This window comes from Lynx canadensis, chromosome D4 (assembly GCF_007474595.2).
Source record: "Lynx canadensis isolate LIC74 chromosome D4, mLynCan4.pri.v2, whole genome shotgun sequence".
NCBI classification, from domain to species: domain Eukaryota; kingdom Metazoa; phylum Chordata; class Mammalia; order Carnivora; family Felidae; genus Lynx; species Lynx canadensis.
In genome coordinates this window covers 89,255,260-89,282,061 of record NC_044315.2, presented here as the reverse complement: position 1 = coordinate 89,282,061, position 26,802 = coordinate 89,255,260, and the positions used below count along the sequence as shown (strand labels likewise).

General features: G+C 60.6%; 2 protein-coding genes across 10 annotated transcripts; one reads left to right on the top strand and one right to left on the bottom strand.

Moving 5' to 3' along the window:
* The first annotated feature begins 3,259 nt into the window (after positions 1-3,259).
* Positions 3,260-9,374, top strand: UCK1 (uridine-cytidine kinase 1). 2 transcript variants are annotated; one of them, XR_003964102.1, is made up of 8 exons: positions 3,260-3,478; positions 3,926-4,085; positions 5,078-5,174; positions 5,402-5,544; positions 5,622-5,716; positions 6,611-6,783; positions 7,451-7,499; positions 7,977-8,012. XR_003964102.1 is itself a non-coding variant. In XM_030293078.1 (7 exons), the coding sequence occupies exons 1-7, from the start codon at positions 3,371-3,373 to the stop codon at positions 8,153-8,155; spliced, it is 831 nt and encodes a 276-aa protein (XP_030148938.1). In that variant the 5' UTR covers positions 3,269-3,370; the 3' UTR covers positions 8,156-9,374. The 2 variants fall into 2 exon arrangements, 1 of the variants encoding a protein (XP_030148938.1); XM_030293078.1 differs by lacking the exon at positions 6,611-6,783 and having other exon boundaries at positions 3,269-3,478; positions 7,977-9,374.
* POMT1 (protein O-mannosyltransferase 1) lies at positions 8,789-26,510 on the bottom strand. Of its 8 annotated transcripts, XR_003964100.1 has the most exons (23): positions 26,366-26,448; positions 25,353-25,510; positions 23,421-23,527; positions 22,947-22,997; positions 22,248-22,394; positions 21,427-21,538; positions 20,981-21,046; positions 20,800-20,893; positions 20,443-20,598; positions 19,389-19,519; positions 18,795-18,890; positions 17,757-17,849; positions 16,161-16,257; positions 14,150-14,242; positions 13,722-13,842; positions 13,250-13,347; positions 12,642-12,755; positions 11,759-11,885; positions 11,360-11,416; positions 10,575-10,752; positions 9,952-10,147; positions 9,479-9,791; positions 8,789-9,336 (listed from the first exon to the last, which is right to left on the bottom strand). XR_003964100.1 is itself a non-coding variant. In XM_030293076.1 (22 exons), the coding sequence occupies exons 2-21, from the start codon at positions 25,472-25,474 to the stop codon at positions 9,973-9,975; spliced, it is 2,235 nt and encodes a 744-aa protein (XP_030148936.1). In that variant the 5' UTR covers positions 25,475-25,510; positions 26,366-26,510; the 3' UTR covers positions 9,366-9,791; positions 9,952-9,972. The 8 variants fall into 8 exon arrangements, 7 of the variants coding, with proteins under 7 accessions (XP_030148936.1, XP_030148934.1, XP_030148935.1 ...); XM_030293076.1 differs by lacking the exon at positions 8,789-9,336 and having other exon boundaries at positions 9,366-9,791; positions 26,366-26,510; XM_030293074.1 differs by lacking the exon at positions 8,789-9,336 and having other exon boundaries at positions 9,366-9,791; positions 9,958-10,147.
* Positions 26,511-26,802: the final 292 nt, after the last annotated feature.

The following is a 26,802-nucleotide window of genomic DNA, read 5'->3' as shown; positions in this document are numbered from 1 at the left end:
CGTTTCCCTTTCTCGTCTTGGAAGAGAGAGGGTACGCGCTTCTCGGCGTTCGGAAGGTGCGCGGGTGCGGATAGGGGTTGGGTTGACTTGCTACGCCTACCAGCTCGGCTATCTGGACTGGAAGCCGTGGGCAAGCCGTGTGATCTCTCTGCTTCTCAACGTCCCCGTTAGGAAAATGGGAGCATAATGGTACCCACATCATAGGGCTGATGTGAGGCTTTACTGTTGTTATTTAAGATTCGGTGCCAAATCTTTGTTTATCATCCTACCGTGTAGCCATAGCCGCGTGAGGCCAGAGAGCCGACATGGGGATACAAAACCGCTGCTCTCCCTGCGTGAGGGGTGATGGGTGATTCTAGTTTTGTGTGTGTGTGTGTGTGTGTGTGTGTGTTTTCTGCAACAAGCATGGGTTCCTTCTGTGATTAGGAAAATGGCAATAAATGCTACTTAAAGCACTGACACCTGGTCAGCTTTAAGTGCCGAGTGCCCAGCTGTGTTCAATAAAAGCTTAAAGACGTGCTTGGCACGAACTGACATTTTTGCAGGCGACTGGGTGGGCCGAGGGGGTGGGGAAGGAGGGCGGCCTTGGAGAGCAGGGGGCGGGGGGTGGTGAGGACAGGAGCCGAGAACCCCAGAGGATTGTCACCGCTTATTTTTACCAGGCCCGCCTCGCTGCTGAGAAACCCAAAAGCCTTCTCAGCCCCGAGCCCCGCTCAGCAACAACAGTTTACCATGCCCAGCAGAGGCTCAGCCAGGGCCCTGCCCTCACGGGGCTTCTGCTCTCCAGACGAGCCTCAAGCAAGCGACTGCAGAATCTACTGCTTACACTGCAGCGGTTAGCAGGTGCTCCCCAGGAAAAGTGCCCAGGCCACTAATGACCCGGATGAGGCTCGCCTGGTCCAGCTTGGGGCGGGGCCGGAGTGTAACCTTGGGGAAGGGGTGCTGGGAAGAGTCAGCCCTGCAAAGGGTAGGATTGGACAGCGGGGAGGAAAGGTCCAGGCCCGGGGCTTGCTGGGAGCCTGAGTGAGAGTCAGACGAGAAGTGGTTGGGGACCGGCCGGTTTGCAGGTAAGAGACATGCTCTCTCTGCTGTTCCAAGAACTGGTTAGCCTCGGAAGGGCAGTCTCTCCCGGGGCCTATAGGGCCCCAAAGGCCAGAGCGTCAAGGGTACAAAAAATAAGAAAGTACAGTTAATATAATTGGCCCCGTGGAGAACGGATTGCCGAAGAGACAAATACAGAATTGAAGAAAACCCAGAACAGGCCCCTCCTCCGGGTCAGACCCCAGCCCTTTGTGAGCTTTCCGGCATCACAGCCTCACTGATGTGTTTCCACCCCCCGCGGGACTGCGGCCTCGTGGCCACTCTGTCCCGCCCAGCAGCCTGCAGAGACCTTCCCCTGCACGGGTCCTCAGGGGAGCGCAGGCCCCGGGGAGGAGAGGGGCAGCCAGAGCGACGGCAGGCGGCAGCTCTGACAGGACGTCCGGCCGCCCTCGTGACCGGCGCCCACGCGGCTTCTCCCCGCTCTTCTGGTCTGAGTAGACCGATCCGGCCCTAGCCCAGGACCCCCGAAGCACGCCACCCACGGACCCTAACAAAGGCAGGTGACCAGGTCCTGCCTGTCTGCACTCTGCCTTGACCTCCTTGGGTGGCCCCTCGAGACCGTGATGTGTATTTCCTCCAGGACCTGTGCGTAGTCAATGTCTCTGCTTCAATTTCTCTGTGGTCTGTTGAAACTCTGCTCACCATTCAGCAGTTCCCCCCCCTCCCCCGCCCCCACCTCCATCCCTCCCGCCCCACCGTGCTCCACTTACCAAATGTTAATTTTAACAAGTCATAACATTTCCCCGTTTCGGAACAGAGGAAATGCAAAGTGATCACAGAACCGCCAGAGGTCACTCAGCAGAGCCCAAAGGCTGTCCCCTCTCTCAGCGCAGAGCGCGGCTCCGGACCCCACATGCTCACTGTTAGCAGGTGAGTGGTCCTCCTGACTTTGAGCTCCTGTGTAAGGTCCTTCCTCTCAGTGAGGAGGTGGCTTTCCCCTGTCCCTGCATTGGCTTCAGTCTGCCCAAGTCCCAGAGCTCAGGAGGCCCAAGTCCCCTTTGCACCCCTGCCCTCTGACTTCAGAAGCTGCCTGCAGCCTCTCCTGAGATGGGTTGGTAGTTAAAAAAAAAAAAATTTTTTTTTAACGTTTATTTATTTTTGAGACAGAGACAGAGCATGAACGGGGGAGGCACAGAGAGAGAGGGAGACACAGAATCCCAAGCAGGCTCCAGGCTCTGAGCTGTCAGCACAGAGCCCGAAGTGGGGCTCGAACTCACCAACAGTGAGATCATGACCTGAGCCGAAGTTGGGCGCTTAACAGACTGCACCACCCAGGCAACCCGGCTGGTACTTTTGAAGTTGCCTCAACAGCGACTTTGCCTGGTGTAGTCTTTGTGGCTTCATACCTCATTGTCATCAAATACTCATGATGGGGCTCACGCTGCATGGGGAGCCGGACCTGTAAAGAGAGTCTTGATCCCTTGAGGAAACAGACCATTTGAGCCCATCAGCGTTTGCCTTCTCTGCGCCAGGCACTAGGGGAACAGGGGTACCCAGTCTGCTTCCTTGGCTCACAGCCTGCCTAGTGCAGGCGTCTAAAAAGTCATCGTTGTCACCAAGTGCTGGGGAGGTCAAGGAGACTTGGTGGGGAGCCGCTGAAGACGGGGGTTGGGGGAGGAGCGACGCGATCGGGGGAATTTTAGGAAACTCTGGCCGGAGTGGAGCGCGGGGTGAGGGAGGCTGTGCGCCGGCGAGGACGCTGGATAGGAGCAGAATCCGTACCGCGTTCTCGGGGTGCCAGCTCACGAGGCCGTAAAGTCGGTGTTTCCCACCCTGGCCACGCGGCTCAGGAGGCTGACTTGCCGGCCCTGGCGCTCCCCTTGACCCCACCCCGGCCTGCAGTCTCGGGAGATCATTCCCGAAGCCCCTAGGCACCTGAGGCGCAGACGGAGGGAACTTCCCGGGCCACCGCCTCTGATGCGGAGGCCGCTCCGCGACTGGAATCTCCTACAGCCAAATGCGGTACTTGGCGGCTTTCGTCCTTCGCCGCAAACCGGCTGCCCGGGAGGCTCCGGCGGACGCCGCCGAAGGTCAGCGGGCCTCCGTTTCCCCGGCAACGGTGGGCGGCCCGCCTGACGCATGCGCGGCCGCCCTCCGCTGTCTTGGACTACAACTCCCGCCGTGCTCAGCGCGCTCCCGTCCCCGGGCTCCCGGAAGTGGAGCCCGGGGGGGGGGGGGCGTCTCCGACCTTCGAGCGGGGGCGAGCAGACGGGCTGGTTCCGGGAGGCGCCGGGAGCGAGGACCCCGATGCCGGCCAGCGGAGCCCGCGATGGCTTCCGCTGGAGGCGGCGACTGCGAGGGCGCCGCGCCGGAGGCGGACCGCCCTCACCAGCGGCCCTTCCTGATCGGGGTGAGCGGCGGCACCGCGAGCGGGAAGGTAAGGGGCTGAGCGGCCCGGCGGGGCCTGCGTGCAGCTCGATCCCCGGCCCCCCGAGACTCCGGGCGGCCCGTTGCGGCCTCTAGCCAGAGAAGAGGCTGCCAAGGCGCCCCCCTCTAGGGTGTGGGCGGAGCGGGGGGCGGAGCGGGCGCGGGGCTGCGGCCGTGGTGGGCAGGCGGGGTGGGGGGCGCTTGCCCTCGGGCCCCCACCCCCACAGCCTTCCCGCCGGCCTGGTTCCTCTGGGGCCCCCAGTGCGTGCTGCCCCTGCCAGTGCCCCGCGGCCCTACCCCGAGCCCAGCCCCACCTGTCGCCGGCCTGCTGGGCAGTCCGTGGGGGCTGGTGGGTCGGTGTCCCCAGAAGCCAGCTCCCTGCAGAAACGGCCGGGAAAGGGCCGCCCCGTGGCAGGAGGAGCGGGTCCAGGCGGGAATCCTGTTTGTGTATTCCCAGTCCACTGTGTGTGAGAAGATCATGGAGCTGCTGGGCCAGAACGAAGTGGACCATCGGCAGCGGAAGCTGGTCATCCTGAGCCAAGATAGGTTCTACAAGGTCCTGACTGCAGAGCAGAAAGCCAAGGCATTGAAGGGCCAGTACAATTTCGACCACCCAGGTGCAGCGCAAGACCCTGAGGGGAGCAGGGGAGGACAGGCCAAGGGGTCCGGGCTCCAGGGTCGGATGGGGATGCAGAGAGGCCCGAGTGCTTCCTTGGAGTTTGCCTGGCCCCCTGGGCCCCCGAGCAGCCCCGCAGGCGTTCCCCGCTTCCTTGGTTGGAGCTAGCCAGGAAGTCGTCTCGGTGGAGGGGACCACCACTGGGGTCCCGGAGAAATCCATGCACACTTCCAGCTGTTTGGGGTCCTTTGTGCACAGCGTTTTGCATTTCCCCACCTGCCCTGGGGCCAAAGTCCTTGAGAGGCCAGCAGGGGAAGCAGTGGGTAAACCAGAGGGCGGACTCTGGTCTGATCTGGTCTGGTCAGGGGACAGGTGGAAATGGGTAGATAGATGAGGGGAGAGAGCCAGCCTGCCCTTGCCTGCCACTTCTAGAAGACTTCACCCTGTGGCTGGCACCCATCTTTCTTTCTTGGGGGACACGTGGGAGGAAGGCCTGAGGAGTGTCTGTCGGTGGTTATTTCTCAGAAATGGAAGCAGATGGGGGCGCCTGGGTGGCTCAGTCGTTCAGGCGTCCGCCTTCGGCTCAGGTCACGCTCTCACGGTTTGTGGGTTCGAGCCCCAGGTCGGGCTCTGTGCTGACAGCTCAGAGCCTCGAGCCTGCTTGGGATTCTGTGTCTCCCTCTTTCTCTACTCCTCCCCCACTCAAGCTCTGTCTCTCAAAATAAATAAACACTAAAAAAAAGAAAAACAGAAGTAGATTTCTAACCCACCCACCTCCCTGGGCTGGCCACTCAGGAAATCGCTGGGTGCAAACTTCTGTGTGGGACAGGAGCCTGGGCAGCGGCCCCCTAAACGTAGTCTGCAGGGGCGGCTCCCAGTCCAGAATGTTCCTGAGGGTCGTGGCTGGCCGACCCCAAGGCAGAGGAAGTTGCTCCGTCCCCGGCACAAGGGCACCTGGGTAGATAGTCTTGCCTTTTGTTCTATCCCCCGCAGATGCTTTTGATAACGATTTGATGCACAGGACTCTGAAAAACATCGTGGAGGGCAAAACCGTCGAGGTCCCAACCTATGATTTTGTGACCCACTCCAGGTGAGCAGTGGTTCCTGGGAGAGGGACCGTGTGCGGGGGGTGGGGGGGGGCAGTTAGTGCGTCCCCGCCGGGGCGTCCACAGACTGACCTGCGGCAGCCTTGCCCTGTGGTCTCTGTGCACACCCACCCCTCCCCCGCTGCGATCTGTCCCCCTCCACACCGACTGGGCCCGGGCCCCCCGGACCCCGGATCGCCAGCAGGGCCCATCTCTGGGTCTCACCTCACAGGTTACCGGAGACCACGGTGGTCTACCCTGCAGATGTGGTCCTGTTTGAGGGCATCTTGGTGTTCTACAGCCAGGAGGTCCGCGACATGTTTCACCTGCGCCTCTTCGTGGACACGGACTCTGACGTCAGGCTGTCGCGAAGAGGTGAGGCGGACGCGGGCCTCTCTGCCCCTGGCCGAGGCCGGCCGCTGGTCCTCACCGCCCTCCTCTTCTTGCCCCAGTTCTCCGGGACGTGCACCGCGGGAGGGATCTGGAACAGATTCTGACCCAGTACACCACCTTCGTGAAGCCGGCCTTCGAGGAGTTCTGCCTGCCGGTACCTTTCGCCTACTCGGGACCCTCCTTTTCTCCCATTTCGAGAGGGACCCCTGGCGCCCTGTTCCGTGAGAGCTGAATCGTGGGTGCACAGGGTCTGATTTACGAATGGAGAGATTAGCCCACTGCACCTCGTTCCCAGGCCGTTCCCAGGGCGTTCCCAGCTCTTGAAGTGTCTTTTGCATTATCACTTTCTCTGCCTAGAAAAGCTCCTCGTCCCCCACGTCCACGCGGCTCACCTCCTCTCTGCTGCGGGCCTTGACTCACCCCTTGTGCTCACCCCAGGAACCCCCTGCTCCCCCTTCTCCAGGCACCTCTGGTCTCACACTCCCTGCTTTGCTGGCCCCTCTCAGAACGGGAAACGCCACGAAGGCAGGGACGTGTTTGCTCGCGGCCCAAACGGACACAGATCTGGCACACCGTAGGCACTTCGTCCCCCTGTCCCTGCCGCGTGTTTCTCCAGGCTGCACGTGGCTGGCTCTCCAGGTCCAGGTGGCCGGCGGGGAGGCCTTCACTGTTGCACGGCCATCTGTCGTGTCCTCCACCTTCCGTCCTAACTTAGATAGGGTTTCCAGGTGCTTCTCGGGGGAAACTTAATATTTTGCTTCTTAAAAGTGAAATACGGCACAAAGGCACTCGAACGCGGCTTCCTGCTCTCGGTTAAGTTGGACAAACGGATTCCCTCTCCCGTTGCTTGAAGAGAACGTTTTTTTTTATCTCCCGTTCACGTTTCCTGAAGCGCCCGGAGAATGGTTAGAGAAGTAAATGGTTATATCCTGTTATTCACAGGAAGATGTTTGGCAAAGTAGGTGGTTTACGGCAAAACTCTGGGTGCCCGGTCTGACGGTGACCCTGTGTGGACTGCCCTTGAACTTGCCACTCGTTTTACTCACAGCCTCACACCGAGTCCAGCCTGGGTGGCCGTGTCCCTCCCCCACCCCCGGGAGCACGACCTTTCTCAGCTCTGCATTGGGTTCCATCCCTCCTGCCCCTCGCCGTCCCCTCATCTGCGCCCCACCAGTGAGCAAACCTGTGGAACCAGCCTGGCCCCCTGTGCTCATGTCCTCGGTGGGTCCCCACCGCCGGCCCGTGTGGCTCATCTCTTGTGACGTGCCCTGTTGGTCCGTATCGACACGCCTGCAGCCTTGCACGCTCCGCGGGTCGGTCCCTCAGCCCCGACCCGTTTCTCTTTGCTCTCCCTCTGCTTTGCCTGATTCACGTGTGTCCCCCTCAGCGGCATCTAGTTGGGGTCGCTCCTCGGTGGCCCTGTGCCTCCTAGTGTATCTGTCTCCCTGCCCGTACCTAGAGGGGCACCTGCTGGGGAGGGGTTAGCGAGGGAGCAGGCTCACCGCACCGGGCCTCCTGCAGAAAGCTTCCTAGTTCCTGAGGAGGAAGGTCACGTGTTGTGGCAGGACGCCCCGCTGCACTTGGCTCGGTGCGCTGTTTGCACAGAGAAATGTTCCCGCGGTGGCGTCCACGGGAAAGCGCGAGAGACACCAGGGGGGAGAGACGTCTCTTCCGGCTGCCTCCGCTTCTCCTTCTTGTTTTGCCTCTTGGGTCACTGCCTCCGGCTCCTGGCTAAACCCTGAATCCCAGCCCCACTGTCTGCCACGACACCGGTCCCTGCCACGCCCTGGGGCTGCACTCCTGCCATTGAATCTGGCCTCAAACAACTAGAAGTCACCCCGGAGGGGGGGGGACAGATCCTTACGAGACCCCCCTTTCTGCCTTGCAGACGAAGAAGTATGCCGACGTGATCATCCCCCGAGGGGTGGACAACATGGGTAAGAACCCGCCCCGCCTCCTCCGTCTGCCTCCCAGAGCCCCAAAGCAGACCCTGCCCGGTCCTGGCACCGTTCCTGAGGCTGGGACGGTTGCCTGTCCGTGCGCGTTAACGACACAGGTTCCAAGTATTAAAAAAGGGGTTTGACACGTCGTACACCTTAAGCTGACCCGATGCCGGTCGTCAGTTATAGCTCAGTAAAGCTGGGAAAAGATGTGTATCGACGGGGGAGTCCCTCATTCACAGAGAGCGGCCTCCCCAGGCTCTTGGTTCACAGAAACCCCCGCAGACCAGGCCGCCGGGTTTTACTGTGCTCACTGCCCGACCCCGCGTCTTTCTGTCTGCTGAGACGCGGTGCCACCAGGCCCAGGGCCGCCGCGGGCCGGCGCGGCCCAGCGAGCCCGCGGCAGATTTTTCGCTGGCCTGGAGGCCTCGAGGGGGAACGGGCGCGGCTCAGTGCGCTCTGTCTCTGCTACAGTGGCCATCAACCTGATTGTGCAGCACATCCAGGACATCCTGAGCGGCGACATCTGCAAGTGGCACCGAGGGTCCAATGGGCGGAGCTACAAGAGGACGTTTCCCGAGCCGGGAGACCATCCCGCGGTGCTGACCTCCGGCAAGCGATCGCACTTGGAGTCCAGCAGCAGACCCCACTGAGCGCCGGGGTGTCCGGCCTCCCGGGCGGCCCCGCCCCCGCCCCGACAGACCGTTCCGGCTGTGTCCGGAGATGCCTGCCCCCCCCCCCCCGCCCCCGTGGACGCAGCTGCTGCTTCCTCTCTGCGTCTCACGGTACAGACGGGGGGTGGGGGTGGAGCGCGAGGATCACGGGGTTCCTCCCTGTTGTGGGCAGACCTGCACCTGTGACACGCAGCCCCCCGGGATGGCGGCAGGCCCTCCTGCTGCCTTCACCTGCTTCCTCACGTTCAGGAAGCTTCGAGTCCATCTTTAAGTTACTGAGAACCGTGCCACAGAACGTGTGGCGAGCAAGTCACGTTATTTCGGGAGCATTGAGCAGCCCGCCTGGACGCCGTGGCTGTCCCAGTGTGTTCGACGGGAACCCACAGCGTGAGGGACTTTGTCCAGGACGGTCTGGTTCCCACACAACGTGTGACCGAAACATAGGTTTGGAGAGGGAGCGTTTCCCCTTTTTACGTGTTACACGTGCGAGTGTTTTGTTTCGTTGTTAATTTATTCTACCGTTAGTTGTGACCTAGTGACGGAGTCTCGTGCCCCGCAGTGGGGTGCGACCCGGTCTGGCACGCACGGATGTAGGAGCCACCGAGGGGTCTCCTTCCTCCTGGCCCGTGCGCCAAGGGCAGAGTCGAGGAAGGAGCCCTGGGAACAAGCTTTCGTTAGCCAGCCTCGGCCGCAGGGGACGGGCCCCGCTCCCCCGGCCCGAGCCCCGGCCCCGGCCCTGCGGGTTGGGACAGGAGGCAGGCTGGCGCCCGCCGTGTCCACACACGGTCCTACTCGGGGTCAGGCCTCCCCGCTTGCAGGAGCCACCTGGGCCCCGCGTGCTCTGCGGACAGGCCTTCCCGAGTCGGGGCACACCGTCCAAAGGCAGCCCGTCTCCCTGCACGCACCTAGAGTCCGCGGCCGCACAGACGATGCCCGGGCTCCACGTTGTCCTGCTTTGTCTTCCCCTCCCCAGTGGCCCCGTTCCTGTAAAAGCGACGCTTTGCCGTTGCCACCGGCTAAACCGCACGGGCACTTCTGGTTTCCTCCTAGCGAGTACTGTGTGTAGTGACACGGATGGGACCTCAGTTGGGCTTGGCCGAGCTCCGTGGCTGCTCTCTGAGGTGTGTGTGACAGTCTTGTCCAGGTTATTTTCTCCCCTTCTGGAGAGAGAATCAATAAATAACACCAGTTACCAATACCAATTTGTCCCTTTTTTAATTCTACACGGAAGGCAGGTTCAGGACACGGATCCGCGGGGCTGCAATACACGTCACATGCCGCGGGTGCCGCTCGCCCACGCACCTCAGCCGAACCCCGCAGGGGCGGGGGGTTGAGAGTCGGCGGCAGTGAGGGTCCTCACTGCAGTGGCCAGAATCCCACCTCTGCTTCTTCAAAGGCTTATCACTCGGTGGCTTGTGTGACACCACCGTGTTCGGAGCGCATCCTCAAGACCTCACCAGGGGCAGGTCCAGCGGGCGCTCGGGAGAGCGACCGGGGCCTTGGCTGGCGCGACCCTCGCTCCCTTCCTGTTTCTCCTCCAGCATGAGTCCCACACTAGCCTGGTTCGGGAGGTTCTTGGGCGTTAGTGGACCCAGAAGGCCGCGTTCTTTAACGCCTGGAACAAAGAAACTTTGTTGCTCAAACGAACTTTGCTTATCTGAGGACTGTTTGAAAAATGAAACCGCAGTAGCCCGGCCAGCCGGCCAGGCTTAGGGCTACCCTGTCACAAGAACACCCCCATAAAAGTTCTGCCTCGCCCCGGCCCCGGCCCAGACCTTCACCGTGTTTGTGTCCTGCTAGTATTTGCGAATCAAAATGTCCCAGCTGTCCTTCCAGCGAAGGGCCTTCAGTTCGCTGGGGGAGAGTGACTTGTCCCCGTAGGTGAGCGGGCGCAGCGTGTTGAACACGTGACAGGCACAGGAGTACCACGCCACAAGCAGGGCGCCGAAGAGGCTCCTCAGGAGCTGGGTCCTGCGGGCGCCAGGGCAGGGCACGGGCATGAGGGACCCTGTCACCCTCCTCACGCCCTGCCTGATGTGCCGAAAGTGACCCTCGTGCATCTTCCCGAATCTTCCATCTACACCCACGATCCCACAGTAGCGTCCCCACATTCAGCGTCGTTGTACCACAGCCCTCCCGAGAGGCTCTGCGGCCCCTGACCACCCCGGATCCCGAGTCCATGCCCTTTGGTCAGCTTCCAGAACTCGGGTTTACACATCTCTCTGCTGTAGCTCTGTGCACCGGGCAGCCCCGCCACGGGGGTCCTTCCCCGTCTCCCACACCCGCACCTCCTCTCCCAGCCAGCCCCAGCTTCTTCCCCTGGCGTCCCTGCTGTGACCTTAGCCCGTCCCACGCCACACTGAAGCCGTCACTCCGGGGCCCCGGGGAGGGCCTGTACCTGCACAGGTGGTCGCTGATGTGCTGCAAGACCACGGGGAGCAGAAGGATCTGGAAGGTGAGCGCCGGCAGGTAGTGGTACAGGAAGAGCGTCTTCTCCATCAGGAAGAAGGGGACGTAGTTCACCGCCCAGCCGCCGGCACACAGAGCCCCCGCCAGCACCCAGCGCAGCCAGGAATCTGGGGCGGGAAGGTCGCCTTGAGCCAGCGCTGCTGACTCAGGCCTCGCCCGCAAAGGCCCTGCGGGTCCCCGGAGCTGCCTGCGTCATCTTTCAGGGTGCCCATTCGCTCCTCCCCCACCTCCTGACCCTTCCCGTGACCTCTGGGGAAAGAGCGGACTGTGTCGTAAGAACTTTCCAGTGGCTTCCTGCGGGGTCCTCACCATCCCGACCCTCTGAGCCACACCAGCCCCCGGGGTGGGCGGGGGGCAGGCCCAGCTGGTCCCCACGGTCCCTGGCTTGTCCGGGATCACCACCAAGTGGGTCAGCCTCCCTCCCGTAAGAGCCGTGAGGGGCTGTGTTTGTGCGCCCGGCCGGCCCGCTGGGTCAAGAGTCAGCGGGAAGAGTGGAGATGGGCCACACAGCTCCCGAGCCCTTTGTGGCCCCGCCCTGCCCCAGGTCCTTACAGCTCTTCGTCTCAAGATGGTTTACAGTGGTTTCTATTACTGTAAAGCACCCCTGCCCAAGAGATCGCCTGCTGGCCACTCTGTGCCATCCAGCCACGCCGAGCGTGCAGGCACTCAGGCTGTCACGTCCTGAGGTCACAGCAAGCGCTGCCTGGTACCCACACTTCCCCGGAGAAGCCTCTGGCACAACTGGGGAAGTCAACCGCGACATTTTTGTCTCTAGGGAGACAAAAATTGATTGAAGTTCCTTCTATGCAGAAAATCGTCTAAGGTGCAGGATCCTGGTGAGGCCAGGCTGTCACCGGAAGTGCTGTGAATGCCCGTCAGAAACAAGCTGCACATTCGGGGCACCTGGGGGGCTCAGTCGGTTAAGCGTCTGACCGGCTCAGGGCACAGTCTCGCGACTCACAAGCTCGTGCGTTCGAGCCCGGCGCTTGGAGGCTGGAGCCTGCTCCGGATTCTGTGTCTCCCTCTCTCCCTGCCCCTCTGCTGCCCACGCTCTCTTTTTTTAATGTTTGCTTTCGAGAAAGAGACACAAAGAAAGAAACCGGCCGCACTAACCCTCAGGGAGGTCACAGATCTTTCTTCGGCGTCTAAGCAGGTACCAGAAGAGGAGCAGAGTGTAGGCCACGGTGGCGAGGCTGGCCGAAGCCCAGATCACGACGTTCCCAAGCAGGTGGATCTGAGCCTGTGAGCACACAGGGACACACCGTCGGCCATCGACCGCCCGGAGGGATGACCCTCGATGACGCTCGCCTGTCTGCCGGCCTTCAGCCCAAACGCTGGCGCAGGCCGGGACCCCACTGCTGATGGACGTGCCTATTCCCAATGAGTCTCCCTCTGGAAAAGTGCTAAGCTCCTTGATCTGGTAGGCAGAAACCCAGCCGGGCGCGGCCGGCACTCTTACATTAACAAGGGCCAACCCAGAGCCACAAAGGGCCAAGGACCCTGCTTCCCGGCAAGTGATGGCTCGTCCCCCGCTCCGGCGGGAACGAGAGAGGTGAGCGTTCACAGCATGAAAATTTGGGGAGTATCTGCTGGCAACCGACGGGGCGCCAGCTCCAGGGCCGTTGGTCCTACTGGGACAAGAGGGACGATACACATGGAAACAGCACTGGCGGGCTCGGCCGCTCACGCTCCGCGGAAAATACAGCTTTTGTCAGGAAAGGGGAACAGCGTTGCTCCCCCCAGAGCAGTAAAGCCTGGTTCCCGTCAACGTGCAGACGCGTAGGACCTTACTCGTCACGTGAGGGAGGAAGCACCCTCCTGGCAGGAGCACTGACCCTGTGCTGCCGACTCGTGTAGGGAAAAAGCCCATCGTGGGCTTCCGTGCGGAGGAAGGCCCTGGAGGAAGCCAGGCTGGGTAGGACGCGGTGGCTGCCCTTAATGCCACGGGAGTCTCGAGGGACAACCGTGACGGCCGCCAGCGCGAGCACCCACTTACGCTGGTCCTGGGGTGCAGCCAGTACGCGATGCTGGTGTCCAGTGTGACCCAGTCCAGTGGCGACGAGCTGTACTTGTGCTCCGAGCCGTCGCTCTTGGCCGTCAGCATTCTCCACTGCAACAAGGCCACAGGCTTGAGGCGGGCGGACAGCCAGACGCCTCACCGCGCGGGGACCTGTCCCGGTCACGGGGGCATCCCGCTTCCCCTGAGACGCGGCCCCAGAGCTCCAGCCACCCTGTCTGCAGACGAGAGAACTGAACTTGGTGCTGAGAACGCTTTTAGAGACGGGACCCCGACTTTCTGCTTCTGACCTCTCTCGGGCCCCATCGTGTTGACCGTGGCACACGATGACCTGACCCGGGGGGGCTCAGCGTGTACCACACTGCTGGCTGGGCTCTGACTACTCCTGCCCCTGACATCACAGGCCCCCCAGGCTGACAGTGGGGCACTGGCCACTTCCGGAGACAGAGGAGCCCGCCCCACTGAGCCAGGCCCCAGGCTGACGCCGGGGAGGGAGCCGCTCTCCGGGGCGCAGTGCCGTATGGCCGGGAGCCCGCTCCCCCACGCACGGCCATGGTGCGCCCACCCACCCGCCCCCACCGCGTCACCTGCAGCTCCAGGAACCTGGCCAGGAAGCTCAGGTTCCTGTGAACGTCCATCTGCGTGGGCGAGTGCAATTCCACTTCTCTCTCCTTCTGCTCCTGGCCTGACAGACACACCGGACCCAGAAGAACGTGAGCGGAAGGTCGGGGAGCCCGCGACACAGCCGTCGGCGTGGTGAAAAGCGGGCCTCCCCCCCCTCAGACCGCCCACAGCGGCTGCGTCCAACCGTGTCACTCCGCTCGGCTCTCCCCCCGCAACGGGACGGCACCCACCAAATCTAGATCTTTCCGGTCAGACAGCTCAGCTCATACTGCCTTCCGGCAACACTTCCGAGTGACGGCTTCGGTTGCTCACGGCTCGGCTGAGCGGGGAGCAGCGTGGACAGCGCGTCCAGCCCCCGCCGGAACCAGAGCCCGCGGGGCCGGCGTCCTGGTAAAGGGGCGGCGACGGGTGGCCAGCGGGCCAGGCCGGACTCACTTTTGCCGTAGCGGTGCTCCTCCACGTTCCACACGGTGCTCTCGTGGTAGCCCCGCGACAGCTTCTCCCCGACGACCTCCAGCTGCCGGAAACCCCAGTCCGGGAGGTGTGCCCCGCTCAGCTGGCAAAACCGAGGGAGGCGGGGCGTGACTGGGAGGCTCGAGGCCCCGGCTCACGCCCGCCGCCCCCACCACCCGGTCACTTTGTCTGCAGCCCCCAAGGGCGACAGCCTCTCCCCCGTGGGGCCGTCACGGCGGGATCCGGTCGTGAGAAGTTATAAAGTCCTCCCTCGTCAGTGGGCAGGAAACACGGCGAGGACCTTGGCCAGATGCGCTGCCCGCTAGGAGCCCGTTCGGCCCGAAGGACCCGTAAACCGATTTCACGAGCCCCCCGCCCAGACGGGCGAGCCAGACGCGGCGCCCTCTTACCTTCAGGACCGCGGAGGTGTTCACGTGCACCAGGCGGACCTCGGACAAGATGGTCTTCCAAACCCCCGCGTCGGAGTCTCTGTTTACGATGTCCTGTGAAAGCAGACCCCGTCCGTCGTCTCGTTCCGTCCCCCACTTCCTTCCACGGAACGTGAGGACCGGTCACCAGATGACACTGCCCCAGGCCGGCACGAGGGGCCAAGCTCCGGGAAGCTAAGAGGATGGCGGCCCTGACCTCACTGCGGACACCCAAGCACAGGTGCCGGTGCCGCGGGTCCGGGGCACACACCGCCCTCCCGCAGAGTTGAGGGACCTCCGAGCGCTGCCTTCTCTGGCAAGTGCACACGTGGTCCCCGACAGGTCCTTGGAAGGGACTCCCCAGAGTGCATGACGGAAGCACGAACGTCACAAGAGCACTGGCCTTGTCATATCTTATCGCAGCCTCAAGAAGACCCCGTGAGGCCTGTGCTGCCGGTGAGAACCAGAGGGCCCGGGGGGCCCAGTGGGCACGGCGAGGAGGCCTGGCCGAGGAGCACGGCCCATGCCAGCCATCTTCCGGCCCTGTCCCAGCTCTGTGAGCTCCCGTGGGAAATGTGGGCGCGTGGGGCTGAAGGTGCTACCGGCAGGGGCAGGGGAAGGGAGGGGGGCAGGGGAAGGGAGGGGGGAGAAGGGGGAGGGAGGGGGGAGAAGGGGGAGGGGGAGGAGGGGGGAAGAGAGGGGAAGGGGGGAGGAGGAGGAAAAGAATCAGCGACAGCAGGACGGCAGGAAGGGCGGTGGGTAGGACCCTCAGTAGAGATTCTAGGCTGGGCGCAGAGTGTGTGCGTCCAGCGGGGACATCTGGGGGGGGGGGGGGACGAGCAGACTGCAGGCAGACAGCTGCCCACGGAGACGCAACGCGGGAGACACAGCGTGCACACGAGCACCGACCGCAGCCTCGCGGCACTGGCTTTGCCGGGACGGCCTGCGAGCGGCAACGCACCCCGTGGGATGTGCCGGTCACGCCTGCGGGAACCAGAAGTGGGGCGAGGAGGCTGGTGTTCGGCGGGCAGCTGCTGCCGCCGCGGGGAAAGCCCGCCTCTCGTTAGGGAGGGCCCCCCAGCGGGTCACCACGCTCAAGGGACTGTAGCGGTGTTTGTGAGCACGTCCTTAACTCCTGCGGGCTCAAGGACCCAGCCACGGAACGCTTTCCTCCTGCCTTCTCTGCTGGACGCGCGTGCAGCCCTGGAGAGTCTCTGTGGGGACGGCACGTGCCCCTGGAGGCTCCAAGGAAGGGCGACCACAGCGCCCGCCGCCTCAGCGAAGGGCCACCCCAAGGCACCACCCGACTGAAGGGCCAAGCAGCCCCTGGGGAAACTCTGTGGGGGGGGGGGGCGCGCTGGTTAACGTCAGGCTCCCCTGGTCAAGGGAGGGGGGCCGAGGCCCCCAACCCCATGTGTTCAGTGACCTGGAGGCTGAACAAGCAACCAAGTCAGAGGGAACCTTCACCTGGAGGCCCACGTGAACCATACAGCCGGCGTGGAACACTGACCCACCGTTCCGTAACCTCGTCACTGCCTCAGGGGAAGTCTCTGTCCCCAAGGAAAACACCTATGACCTTATGACTAAAAGTCACTAATTTTACATCGAAATCAGAATTGTTTTTTGGTTTTTTTTTTTTTGAGATTTTATTTTTCAGTCGAGAGAACAAGGAGGAGAGAGAATCTTAAGCACGCTCCACACACTGTGCAGAGCCCGACGCGGGGCTGGATCCCATGACTCTGGGATCATGACCTGAGCTGAAATCCAGAGTTGTATGCTTAATCGACTGAGCCACCCTCCAGATTCTCAAGTCATCTCTACACCCAACGTGGGGCTCGAACTCAGGACCCTGAGATCAAGAGTCACCCGCTCTGCCGAGGGAGCCCCTGGGCGCCCCTGAATCGGAACCGCTCCAAATGGCGGTTCTCAACGGTCACGTTACAAAGGATGCGGTACTGACGGCCATTAAGCCCCGTTTCCGGCGGGGACTCACCAGTCTCCAGAGGTTCTGAGAAGGCATGGAGATGTTGTAGTCGACGTAGCAGGATACCTCCTGCGAGTGGGGGCTCAGGGGTGCCGCGACGTCGTGCCTGGAGAAGGAAACAGGCTTGCGGAGGGACTGCCTCAGGCTGCTCCGAAAAGGCGTTCACGAGGTCTTCGAGGGTCCCCGAGGACGCACCACCCTGGGGCTTGCTGATAAACGTGACACGGAAAAGGCAGCCGCCCGCCACAGTCACACCTCTGGGGGAAAGGACACGTGACGAGGGGTCTGACAGAGGCGTCGTGTCGCTGGACAAGCGCCCACGATCCCCCAGAAGCACGACAACGTGCATCCGGCAGCTCCCGGACAGCCAGGCCTCAGAAACGTCTGGGCCACGAAGAGCACTGTCGGGGGACAAGGTGCCCTCGGTGCCGGCGACCTCCAATGTCCAGGAACACCCACCACCCTCGTTCGCTGTGTCCTACTGTGCGCTGGGCACTATGGAGCAGCTGGGGACCCCACAGGGAACACAGTACGTCTCACACCCTGCAGAAGGCAGACCTTCACACATATGGATGAGAGAGTGCCAGGCTTGTAGGGCACCACCGATAAAACCAAAGTAGCAGGGAAAGTGCCCGGGAAACGCTCTGAGGAGGTGACGTTTCAGTGGACACGTGGACACAGCAGGCCATGGGGGCGTGAGTCCAAGAACTTTCCAGGCCGATGGAGCAAGTGTAAAGGCCCCAGGGGTGCAGCACTTGGTCGTGTGGGGACAGCAGAGGCCAGGGTGACTGCAGGGAAGGTGACCAGGGGGTCACCAGGGGCAGATCCCAGGGGGCCTGCAGCCAGGAGAAGTGGGGACGTTGAGTGTCAGGGCCACACCGTGGAATCCACTGGAGTGCTTCTGGCCAAAAGGCCAGCACTGTGTTCACAGGGCGCCGCCGTCGGGGGTGGGGGGAAGAGAGTCAGAGGTCGGGGCACCGGCCCCAACAGCACAGGGATCGGGCCTGGCCTGGGCCGCAGTGAGAACGAGGACGGGAAGAAGTGGTCTCATCTGAGGAGAGGAAGGGAACACAGAGAAGGACCCGGGGGCGGCTCAGCAACTGACTCCTTCCAGAGAGAAGCAGGCCGGAGGCCGGGAACCTGCTGTACCCCAAAGCCAAGGTCTGCGGTGTGGCCTCCGGGGGAAGGCCGGGACCCGAGGCACAATTCACGCGTCCTGGAGAGCCGTGAGATGACCCACAAAGCCGGGTGGAGGAAGAGACGGGGCCCGGGCCCATCGATGTGCGGACGGCTCAGGTCAGGTGAGGTGAGGGCTGAGAACCCACACGTAAGGACCTTTCCCAGCCCCATTGAGCCCACGTTTGAATCCTTCTCGAATTCACGTTTGCTTCAAGCAACCGGACTTCACTTCATCCTGTGCGAGAAGCAACTCCCGTGCTCGCCCCAAACTTGTCTTTCGAAGCTCTGGGCCCTCCCGGGCTCGCACTGCTCCTTCGCGCCCACCGAGTGCAGGGTCCCGCGTGGGGCCGCCCCAGGGGAGGCAGACGCGGCTTCGCCGAACGGAGAGCCCGAGGGGGACCGAGGGGGCCGAGCAGGGACACTCACGTGTTGAGGAAGCGCGTGGTCATGCCGTGCACCAGCTGCACCACGTCTCCATGCCGCACGGGCCTCGGAGGGTTGCTCACCACCAGCTGGTGCCTGCGGGGACAGAGGGCCGGCTGGGACCGAGCTCGGGCCCCCACAGAAGCACCGCGCCCACCGGGCGGCAAGGGCTCCACATTCTCCCACCGGCGGCAATTTGTACCTTATGGGAGGTGAATTCGTAAAAAACAAAACACAGAAGTCTGGTTAACTCTTTCCTGAGACCTCAGGCCACTTTCCAAGCTTCCTGTCGTGACCCCGCTCGCCATCACCACGCTCTGGTTGCTCTGTGTTTCTCTACAAACGGCGGAGTGGCAGACACACCTGCACCCGCCCAGAAATCGCTCGAACGGATGCAATCTGTTTTCCAGCAAGCCCTCGATGAAAGCGTACTAAGGGCCCGTCGGGTCGGCACCGTGCGTGCGGTCAAACAGTCGGACGTGGCCGCTGGCCTCACGTCACCGCAGTAAATGGGGAACACAGCCGCCGAGAGAGCAAGCTAAGCAGCAGCCAACGGTTGTGCCACGACGGACGCGGGGAAGCCATCGGGCCGCCCACAGGGAGGAGGGCGGTCCAGGCCGCCTCCCAGAGGAGCCAGCTGAGTAGGACTGTTCCGGCCAGAGGGGCAGCACGTGTGGAGCCTGCCTCGCTCCAGAAACGCAGGGCCGAGGGCAGAGGTCTGGATTGCACTGAACGGGCCACAGCACAGCCTGGCTGACGGAGTGGACTGGGAGAGGGGGACAGGGGGGTCCTCCGTCTGGGAGGCCTGAGCAGGTGAATGCCCGGGGAAGGTGGGGTGGATGGTGACAGAGGAGCGTTTGGGATGCACCTGTACAGAACCCAGGGGTGGGACAGAGAGCGGCCAGTTCACGGAGGAAGGATCTACCCCCCAACTGCGGCTCATCAGCACGGAGCGGCTCTCGGAGCTCCGAGGGAGGAGGTGCACACGGCGAGGAGCCCAGGAGCCGAGCCCTGTCCCGGAGGCCCAGCACCTGCACGCACCTCCCAGGGTCCTTTACGATCCACCAGTTGTTGACGTCTTTGAAGGGGTAACAGGTCACCTGCTGCTGGTGCGAGCTGCCTCGGCCGTTCTCGTATCTGTGAAGGAACCAACACAGAAACGCGTCTGCCAGCGGGCGGCAAGCAGCCTCCTCTCCAGGTCCCTGAGAATGTCACCTAGCAGGGTGGGGGGCCGCGGCGGGGCGTGGGGAGGACGAACGTCTAAGTCTAAGTGGGGCTGGAAGACTCCGGCAGGAGGCCGTGTCCAGCGTGGAGGGCGCACAGCTGACACGGCAGAGCCCGGGCCCCCTGCTCCTCAAGTCCCTCTGTTTTATACGCAGAAACGACAAGGTTTATTGATAATCAGACTCTCAGAGCCCAAAGTCTTTCTGTCTCGTGTATTTCTTTCCTTTTTCCTTTTTTCCACGCTGTGGAGCCTAACGCAGGGCTTGAACTCATGACCCTGAGATCAAGAGTCAGACGCTTCACCCAGGCGCCCCCCATAAACTTCATTTACAGTGAAAGCTGGTAACAGCCAAAGTGTGAAACAAACCAAACGTGTTGCAATGTTCGAGTTACAACGGCCACTTTCCTTACATCATGGGGTAGGTGCTCTGGTGGGAATGAAGCCAGCAGGGCACGGGTTTGCCCAAAACGTTCTTCAGAGTGACCTGGGAACCGTAGGCCACCTCCAGGGGCTGGCCCTGCGTGATCCGAGCCAGCCCTCCCTAAGACAAAAGCAAAAAGGGGGCAAGTGAGAAAGGGGGGGCCGATCTCACCAGCCTCACTGATGGCCACACCTCCATGGGGGGGGGGGGGACATATTCACAGTGGTGGCCGTTGTTATCACGTCACATAACTGTGATGACAGGGGACCTAATCGTAATGTCACGTTAGGTAATCGCTAACACAGCTGCTGAGGACTGGATGCTGGCTCTGGGGCCAGGCGCTCACCTACCCTTCCACAACACCCCTAAGATCCGACAGCATCTTCGGAGAAGGGCAACCCTGTCCATTCAAAAGGTGAGAAAAGTAGGAACGGGATGAGCTGACAGATTTGTGCAAACACCCAGACCAGCACTCAGGAGCCGGTCCGTCTGACTGGAGTCTCCCGTCCTAACCGCCCCGACTGGCACATTTCACTATCGCGGCAAAGTCAGTATGAACGAATGCCAGAGTCGAGCTGGTCCTCGGAAGCATTTGCAGCTGCCCGGAGTTTGCAGGACGTCATGAGGTCCCGGGGCAGGTCACACTGAAGAGCTAACCCCTTCGTGCATTAGCTCACCGTCAGCATGTGCAGGATTAATTTAGAAATACTAAAGCGGATTCCTCTCGACTCGGTTTCCCCTAAACACTCGACGTTTATATGAGAAAACTTTGAGTCTACCCTGTCCTCTTTTTTTAACGTTTTTATTTATTTTTGAGACAGAGAGAGACAGAGCATGAATGGCGGAGGGGCAGAGAGGGAGGGAGACACAGAATCGGAAGCAGGCTCCAGGCTCCGAGCCGTCAGCACAGGGCCCGATGCGGGGCTCGAACCCACGATCCGCGAGATCATGACCCGAGCCGAAGTCGGACGCTCAACCGACTGAGCCACCCAGGCGCCCTGTCCCTGTCCTCTCTCTAAGGGGGCCGTGGCACCGCGTCTTACCTCCAAGCTGGCCTGGAAGGCACTGGACATGATTTGATCGTGGGGCCCAGAGCGATAGACCAGACTCAGGTGGACGTAAAAGAACAGCAAGTACATGGCGGCCGGGACGACCAACAGAGCTGCCGCGCGGGCCAGCAGGTGACAGAGCACAGAGACCTACACGGGACGGAGACACGTCACGTCCTGCCCCACGCAAAGGCACGCGGCTCAGCAGCAGGGCTCGGGGCTCCACGCGGCCGCCCATGGGGGGCTCACGGAGGTCTGCCTTTTGAGAAGCCTTTTCCGCCAGCCGCGCCCGGCACAGCCCTCTGCCCCACCCCGGGACAGCCGCACGCCCCGCTCTACTTTAGCACCTACGTTTGACAGACTCCGGTCTCCTATCAGGTGCCAGGCGTGGACGCCAGCGACAGCAAGCACGAGCAGGTACGTGAAAACACCCACGTATTTGACGCTGAAAGGACACGATGAGAAGCCGTTGCGACGAGGCTCAGAAGCAGGAGGCCGCCAACGCCGCCTCAGACCCGTGGACCAAACTCACCCCACGGCACAGGAGCAGGCCACTCCGGTCAGCGTCAGCCAAAACCACCAGCTCGGAGAGAAGGGCCTGGGGTCAAAGAGGAAGAGCGAAGCTGGGGACGGGTCACCAAAGACCACCCGAAGGCCAGAGAGGGCACGTTTCTCAGACCTCTCGGGGTCGGCTGGCTGTCCCCGAGCTTCAGGACGAGAAAAACGAACGCTCGTCTCCCAAATGTCGGCCCTGGCAAAATCTCTTTTTAGCCGGGACATCTCTGCAGTTACTTTAAAGTACGCAAAAATGAGAACGTATTTCTGGAGTCAGGAAGGAGCAAAGGGCCAGTTCAGGTGACAAAAGGTAGCCAGCGGGTGGCTCTCCGAAATGAAAAGGCATCAGACTGTCTCAGGTCAACAAACCACCCGAGCCCTTCTTTCTCACGAACTAGGAAGGGCGTGTCACATCCTGCATACCTCTGTTTTTGGGAGTTGGAGAACTTCAGGTAGGACAGCACAGCCAACAGATTAAAGAATATTAACACGGACTCCAAAAGCATTAGCCTTGACTGAGTGATGAGAGCGTTCTCTGTTGCAAAGAGGACACACGTGTCGGTTGTGATGTAGTGAGGGCAGATGTACGAAGGTCGAAGCACCCACGGGAAGGGCCCGCCCTAAAAGTCACGGCACGTGGAGGTGGGAAGTTCGGGACTGGGGGGCCGGACGGGGCGTGGTCCAGAACCACGAAGGCAGGTTCTTAGGCGAGAATCATGCCCAGCAAGACCTGTGCAACCCTGGGCGAGTCGCCGAACCTGTCTGAGTCTCTATTTTTCCCATTTGCCCAAGGAATACCAACTTGGTGGGGCAGTGTCCTTTAGGACAGGACACTGGTTCAGGGCCTCCGTTAGAGGGGCCACTCACTCCACAAACCCTAGTTCTTTGTATTTTCTCACATGACTTCTCATCTTAGTTTTCAGTTGTCCATTAACCCGGGCCAGACTTGGCTGGAGGCGGAGGCACCACGGAGCACCCGGGAGCCCCGTCTGGGCAGCCTCACCCCCACATAGGACTGCGCAAGTCTGAACACACGGTCCCGCCACCCTGCAGCCTGGGAGTCAGGTGACTCCCAGAGTCAAATCTGGGCGAACCGGGCACACTTCCCTCCATCCTGGGAGTAGGAGACACCACGGGGGGGGCGGGGGGTAGGGGCACATCTGGGCGGCACGCTCACACATAACAAAGGCCAGTGCTCGGTTCGTCCCTGCGCGACCCCAAAGCAGGCCGAGGCCCGGTCTTACCGATGAGCATCAGCAGGGCGGCCCCCATGGCGGCACAGTGAGAAAAACCAAGCTCCGACAGGATCTGGTAGGCCATGGGGACCGACAGGGCCCCCGTGAGGGCGGGCAGCAGGCGCAGAGACCACACGGGCACGTTGCTGCTGTATTCTGAAAGAACAACCACACTCTGCTGAATGCACCACGCACACAGCTTCATATGCTGCAGCCGTGTTTTCCAACAGGGCATCGTGTTCACAGAACCGAAAACGCAAGTCTGCAAAACTAGGGGCCATGTCAGGAACGCAGGTACAAGCTACAAATGAAAGCTCTGAAACGAGCCGCGCGCACTCAAAACCTAGCTCTCGTTACGCCTAAAAACAACGCCCGATGATTCTGGAATTGGTGCTTTACTCATTTACAAATTTACCTCACTTTCCCCCAAAACATTGAGGCAATGTAGAAAATTTACACGTACAGAAAAGTGACTGTCGTCCGATGCCACGTATGCAACCTGCTACATATGCCAAAAACTCAGGATGCAATAGTTACCATGACTAAACGCTAAGAGAGTTACCAGATCTTTCCAAAGTCTTCCGCTTAGACCGAACTTCCCATACCCCGGACACGTCATAAACCACACTTGTTAATCCCTATGAAAGCCACTCTCCCTCCATTGTGATACGTACACATCAGTATAAGGGCCATGAAGATGACTTTTACCTGCTCCGATTCTGTTCCACAAGAAGTTACCATCGAATCCTCCTAAATAACCTGAAACAGAAGACTGATCGGTAACTCAGCCATTTAGCAAACGGTTCTGGAGTTGCCAGACCGTGGCAGGGAACAAGGAAACAATGACAAATAATCAGAAATTTCACTTACAGGTCTTATTTCATTATTACTTTTCTTAATAAACTGCCACAATTTTATTCAGTTAGTTGTTTTTTTTCATTTTTCTTTTTTTTTAGTGTTTATTTTTGAAAGAGAGTGAGTGGGGGGGGCAGAGAGAGAGAGAGAGAGAGAGGGAGGGAGGGAGGGAGAGAGAGAGAGACACACACACACACAAAAACACAGAATCTGAAGCAGGCTCCAGGCTCCGAGCTGTCAGCACAGAGCCCAATGTGGGGCCTGAACCCACAAACCGCCCTCGCTTAGAAGTCTTAAAAGGATACTTCTCTCGGTAACGAATCCTACCTCCCAGTGCCAGCAGCATGTGGCCAAATGGTGGTCCACTGCCATCCAAAAAGAAGATCCGCTTCATGTAAAAAGAGATGTACTGCCCATAATACACTTCATCGAAACTGAAAAGCAAACCCACGTGAGATTCAACCGGAAATCTTCAGCAAACAAAGGCGCGAGGGTAACCATATACCTGTTCCCGAACAATGTTAGAAAGTGCTCAGCAAAGGTCAGAACTTTTGCCTCAACTGCACTCCGTCCCCAAATACGGAGACACGGGCACGGCATCATCCACCAGGACAGGAGGGAAAACGCACAGAAGAACAGCCACACATACTCTGCATGTTTGTCTAATACAGACTCTATTTACCCCCACTGTTCCCATTGAGGGACATGCTAGCGGGCAGCCTATTGAAAAGCCACAGTGGGGCGCCTGGGTGGCGCAGTGGGTTAAGTGTCCAACTTCAGCCAGGTCACGATCTCGCGGTCCGTGGGTTCGAGCCCCGCATCAGGCTCTGGGCTGATGGCTCAGAGCCTGGAGCCTGTTTCCGATTCTGTGTCTCCCTCTCTCTCTGCCCCTCCCCTGTTCATGCTCTGTCTCTCTCTGTCCCAAAAATAAATAAACGTTGAAAAAAAAAATTTTTTTTTAAAAAAAAAGAAAAGCCACAGAGACCTGACACTAATCCTCTCGTTCACCACCACGTGTGTGACAAAGGGTCCAGAATCACACCTGGTAACCAAACGAAACAGGGGCAGGTGTGAAAGCAAAACACGCAGAAACCAAGCGCAACAAACGTTTCAGTCATTCAGGGACGTTCAATGACACTGTCAATATTGCTGTTAATTTCTTAGGTGTGCTAACGTTAATATGGTTTTTGTTCTTTAAGACTCGTCATCTTTTAGAACTATACCGAATTACTTAACCATACTGTTTATGACTTGCTTAAAAAAATCCGGGGCGCCTGGGTGGCGCAGTCGGTTAAGCGTCCGACTTCAGCCAGGTCACGATCTCGCGGTCCGTGGGTTCGAGCCCCGCGTCAGGCTCTGGGCTGATGGCTCGGAGCCTGGAGCCTGTTTCCCATTCTGTGTCTCCCTCTCTCTCTGCCCCTCCCCCGTTCATGCTCTGTCTCTCTCTGTCCCAAAAATTAAAAAAAAAAAAAAAAAAAAAAATCCACCACGAGGGACGGGTGGCTAGGAATTGATAACTTGTTGAAGCTGGGTGATGAATACTGTTTGGTAACGGTCGTTATATCGTTCTCCCTACTTTTGTGTACGTTCAACGTTTTCGGCCACGAAAAGTTAAGCAGAAAGTACACAGGTATTAACCAGATAGTGGCTAGCACTGCGATAACAGCAGTCACATCCTGTTATAATAAAAGATGCTTTTTTTTTTTTTTAACGTTTATGTATTTTTGAGACAGAGAGAGACAGAGCATGAACGGGGGAGGGTCACAGAGAGAGGGAGACACAGAATCTGAAACAGGCTCCGGGCTCTGAGCTGTCAGCACAGAGCCCGACGCGGGGCTCGAACCCACGGACCGCGAGATCGTGACCTGAGCCGAAGTCGGACGCTTAACCGACCAAGCCACCCAGGCGCCCCAAAAGATGCTCTCTTAAGGTTAGTGACGACTCACTTCCGAATTCATCAATCCTCCTCCCTCCACCCTTGATTTTAAATGGTTACCTAAGCTGTGGCACCTGTTTCATGGACCAGGTTTCACCTGCTAGAAAACTACCGGTCAAGACGTGATAGGCAGACTCAGCAGGGGCCGTCTGGGGGACAAACCGGCCTCTCTTCTGCCAAAAGCACCTGTCACCAGGAAGCCCAGAATTCCACTCTCCCACCTCCGCTGTTCAGAAAGGCACTTCCGGTCACCGGTGCATGAACAAATGACAACCCTTTCCGAATCCCCTCCCCCCCGCCCCCAACGGAGTTGTTTGGCTTACACCACAGCCCTTGGATAGGAGAGCTGCCACAGGCGGCTCAGTAACCCCATTGCAGTCAGAGCCACAACGTTCAAGTTGATGTCAGCCGTCACCACGACGGGGTGCTTCAAAAATCCCAACATCCTGTAGAAAAGCAAAAGCAGGTCCTCGAAAACACCCTAGAAAACAAGGGAAGAGATGACGTCAATACATAAGCGGCAAACCTGAAGGCCCCCAGACGCTAGAGAAAGGATCACAACCGCCCTGGCTCTCAGGCGGCGCTACGAAGAACCATACGCGTCGTGGGGTCATTGAGAGAAAATCGGGAGGGCACGAGCAGTCAACTAAGGTGAGGGTTTGGGAACCTCATGCCCGAATATTCACTCATTCAACGACGCACCCCACGAACACCAGCTGAGCACTTCTTGGAAAGGAGCTGCTTTCAGAAGCCCGCTCACCTCGGTGACCTCGACCTTCTGACCCTCAGAAGCCTCCTCGTCTGCCGCTAGCATCTCCGCTCCTCCCCTACCCGCCGCAGCACCATCACCTAGGCGCCCCCCTTCTCACCGTGGGGGTGCCTCTGCACCCAGGCGCCCCCGTTTCGTCCCCGAGGCGTCATCTTCCCTTGAGCGCCACTCGTCTTAAGGCTGCATCTACTCGACGCCCCCTTTGTCGCACCAAATAAAGCTGCACCTGGGGTCTGGCGGTCCCCCTCTCCGCAGAGATCTCATCTGCCCCAGGAGGCCCCTACTGCTCTTCCAGACATTTCCCCCCCCCCCAAATGGGCTGCACTGGTCCCGCGCCACCGTCTGCCCCAAAGGTTCCATTCGCCCGAGTACCCCTCCTTTTCCCAAGGCTGCACCTGCCGGGGCGCCCGCCTTTCCGCTCGCACTAGCCCTCGGTCCCGCCCCCCGTCGGCTACGACGCCGACGCCGACGCCGACGCCCCCGCCCCGGCTCGTCTTCAGGCCGCGTACGCGCGTCCCGCGCAGGCTCTCCCGGGTGCCGCCCTGGTCCCTGACGCCCCCAACGTACTCGCGTTTCGTCGAGTTCCCGCAACGCTGCTCCCGCATCCGGCCCCGCCTCGGATCTGCCGTGGGGTGGGGGGCTGACCGTTAGGGTTTCTCGCCGCGCGCGGGGGCGAGGCTGCTCGGCATGCGGCACCGCCCACGCGCCGCCTGCTCGGCGCTCGATTCGCCTTGCCTGCGGAGCCTTACGCGGGGGAAGCGCGCGTGCGTCCCGGGCCCGGGCGTCGCGCGTCGCGCGTCGCGCGTCGCGCGTGCGCACAGGCGCGGAGGTCCGCCCCTGTGGTACGTCGTTAGCGGCCTGGCTGGGTGTTCTAAGATCGCCGTGCCCAGGGAACGCTCCGGTGTCTTTTTACAAAACAAGACAGTAGGGCCTTGTCCGCGTGCCTCTCAGCGCGAGCAACCCGCGTGGGCGTGTCCGCCCCGAGCCCGCGGGTGAGCACGTGC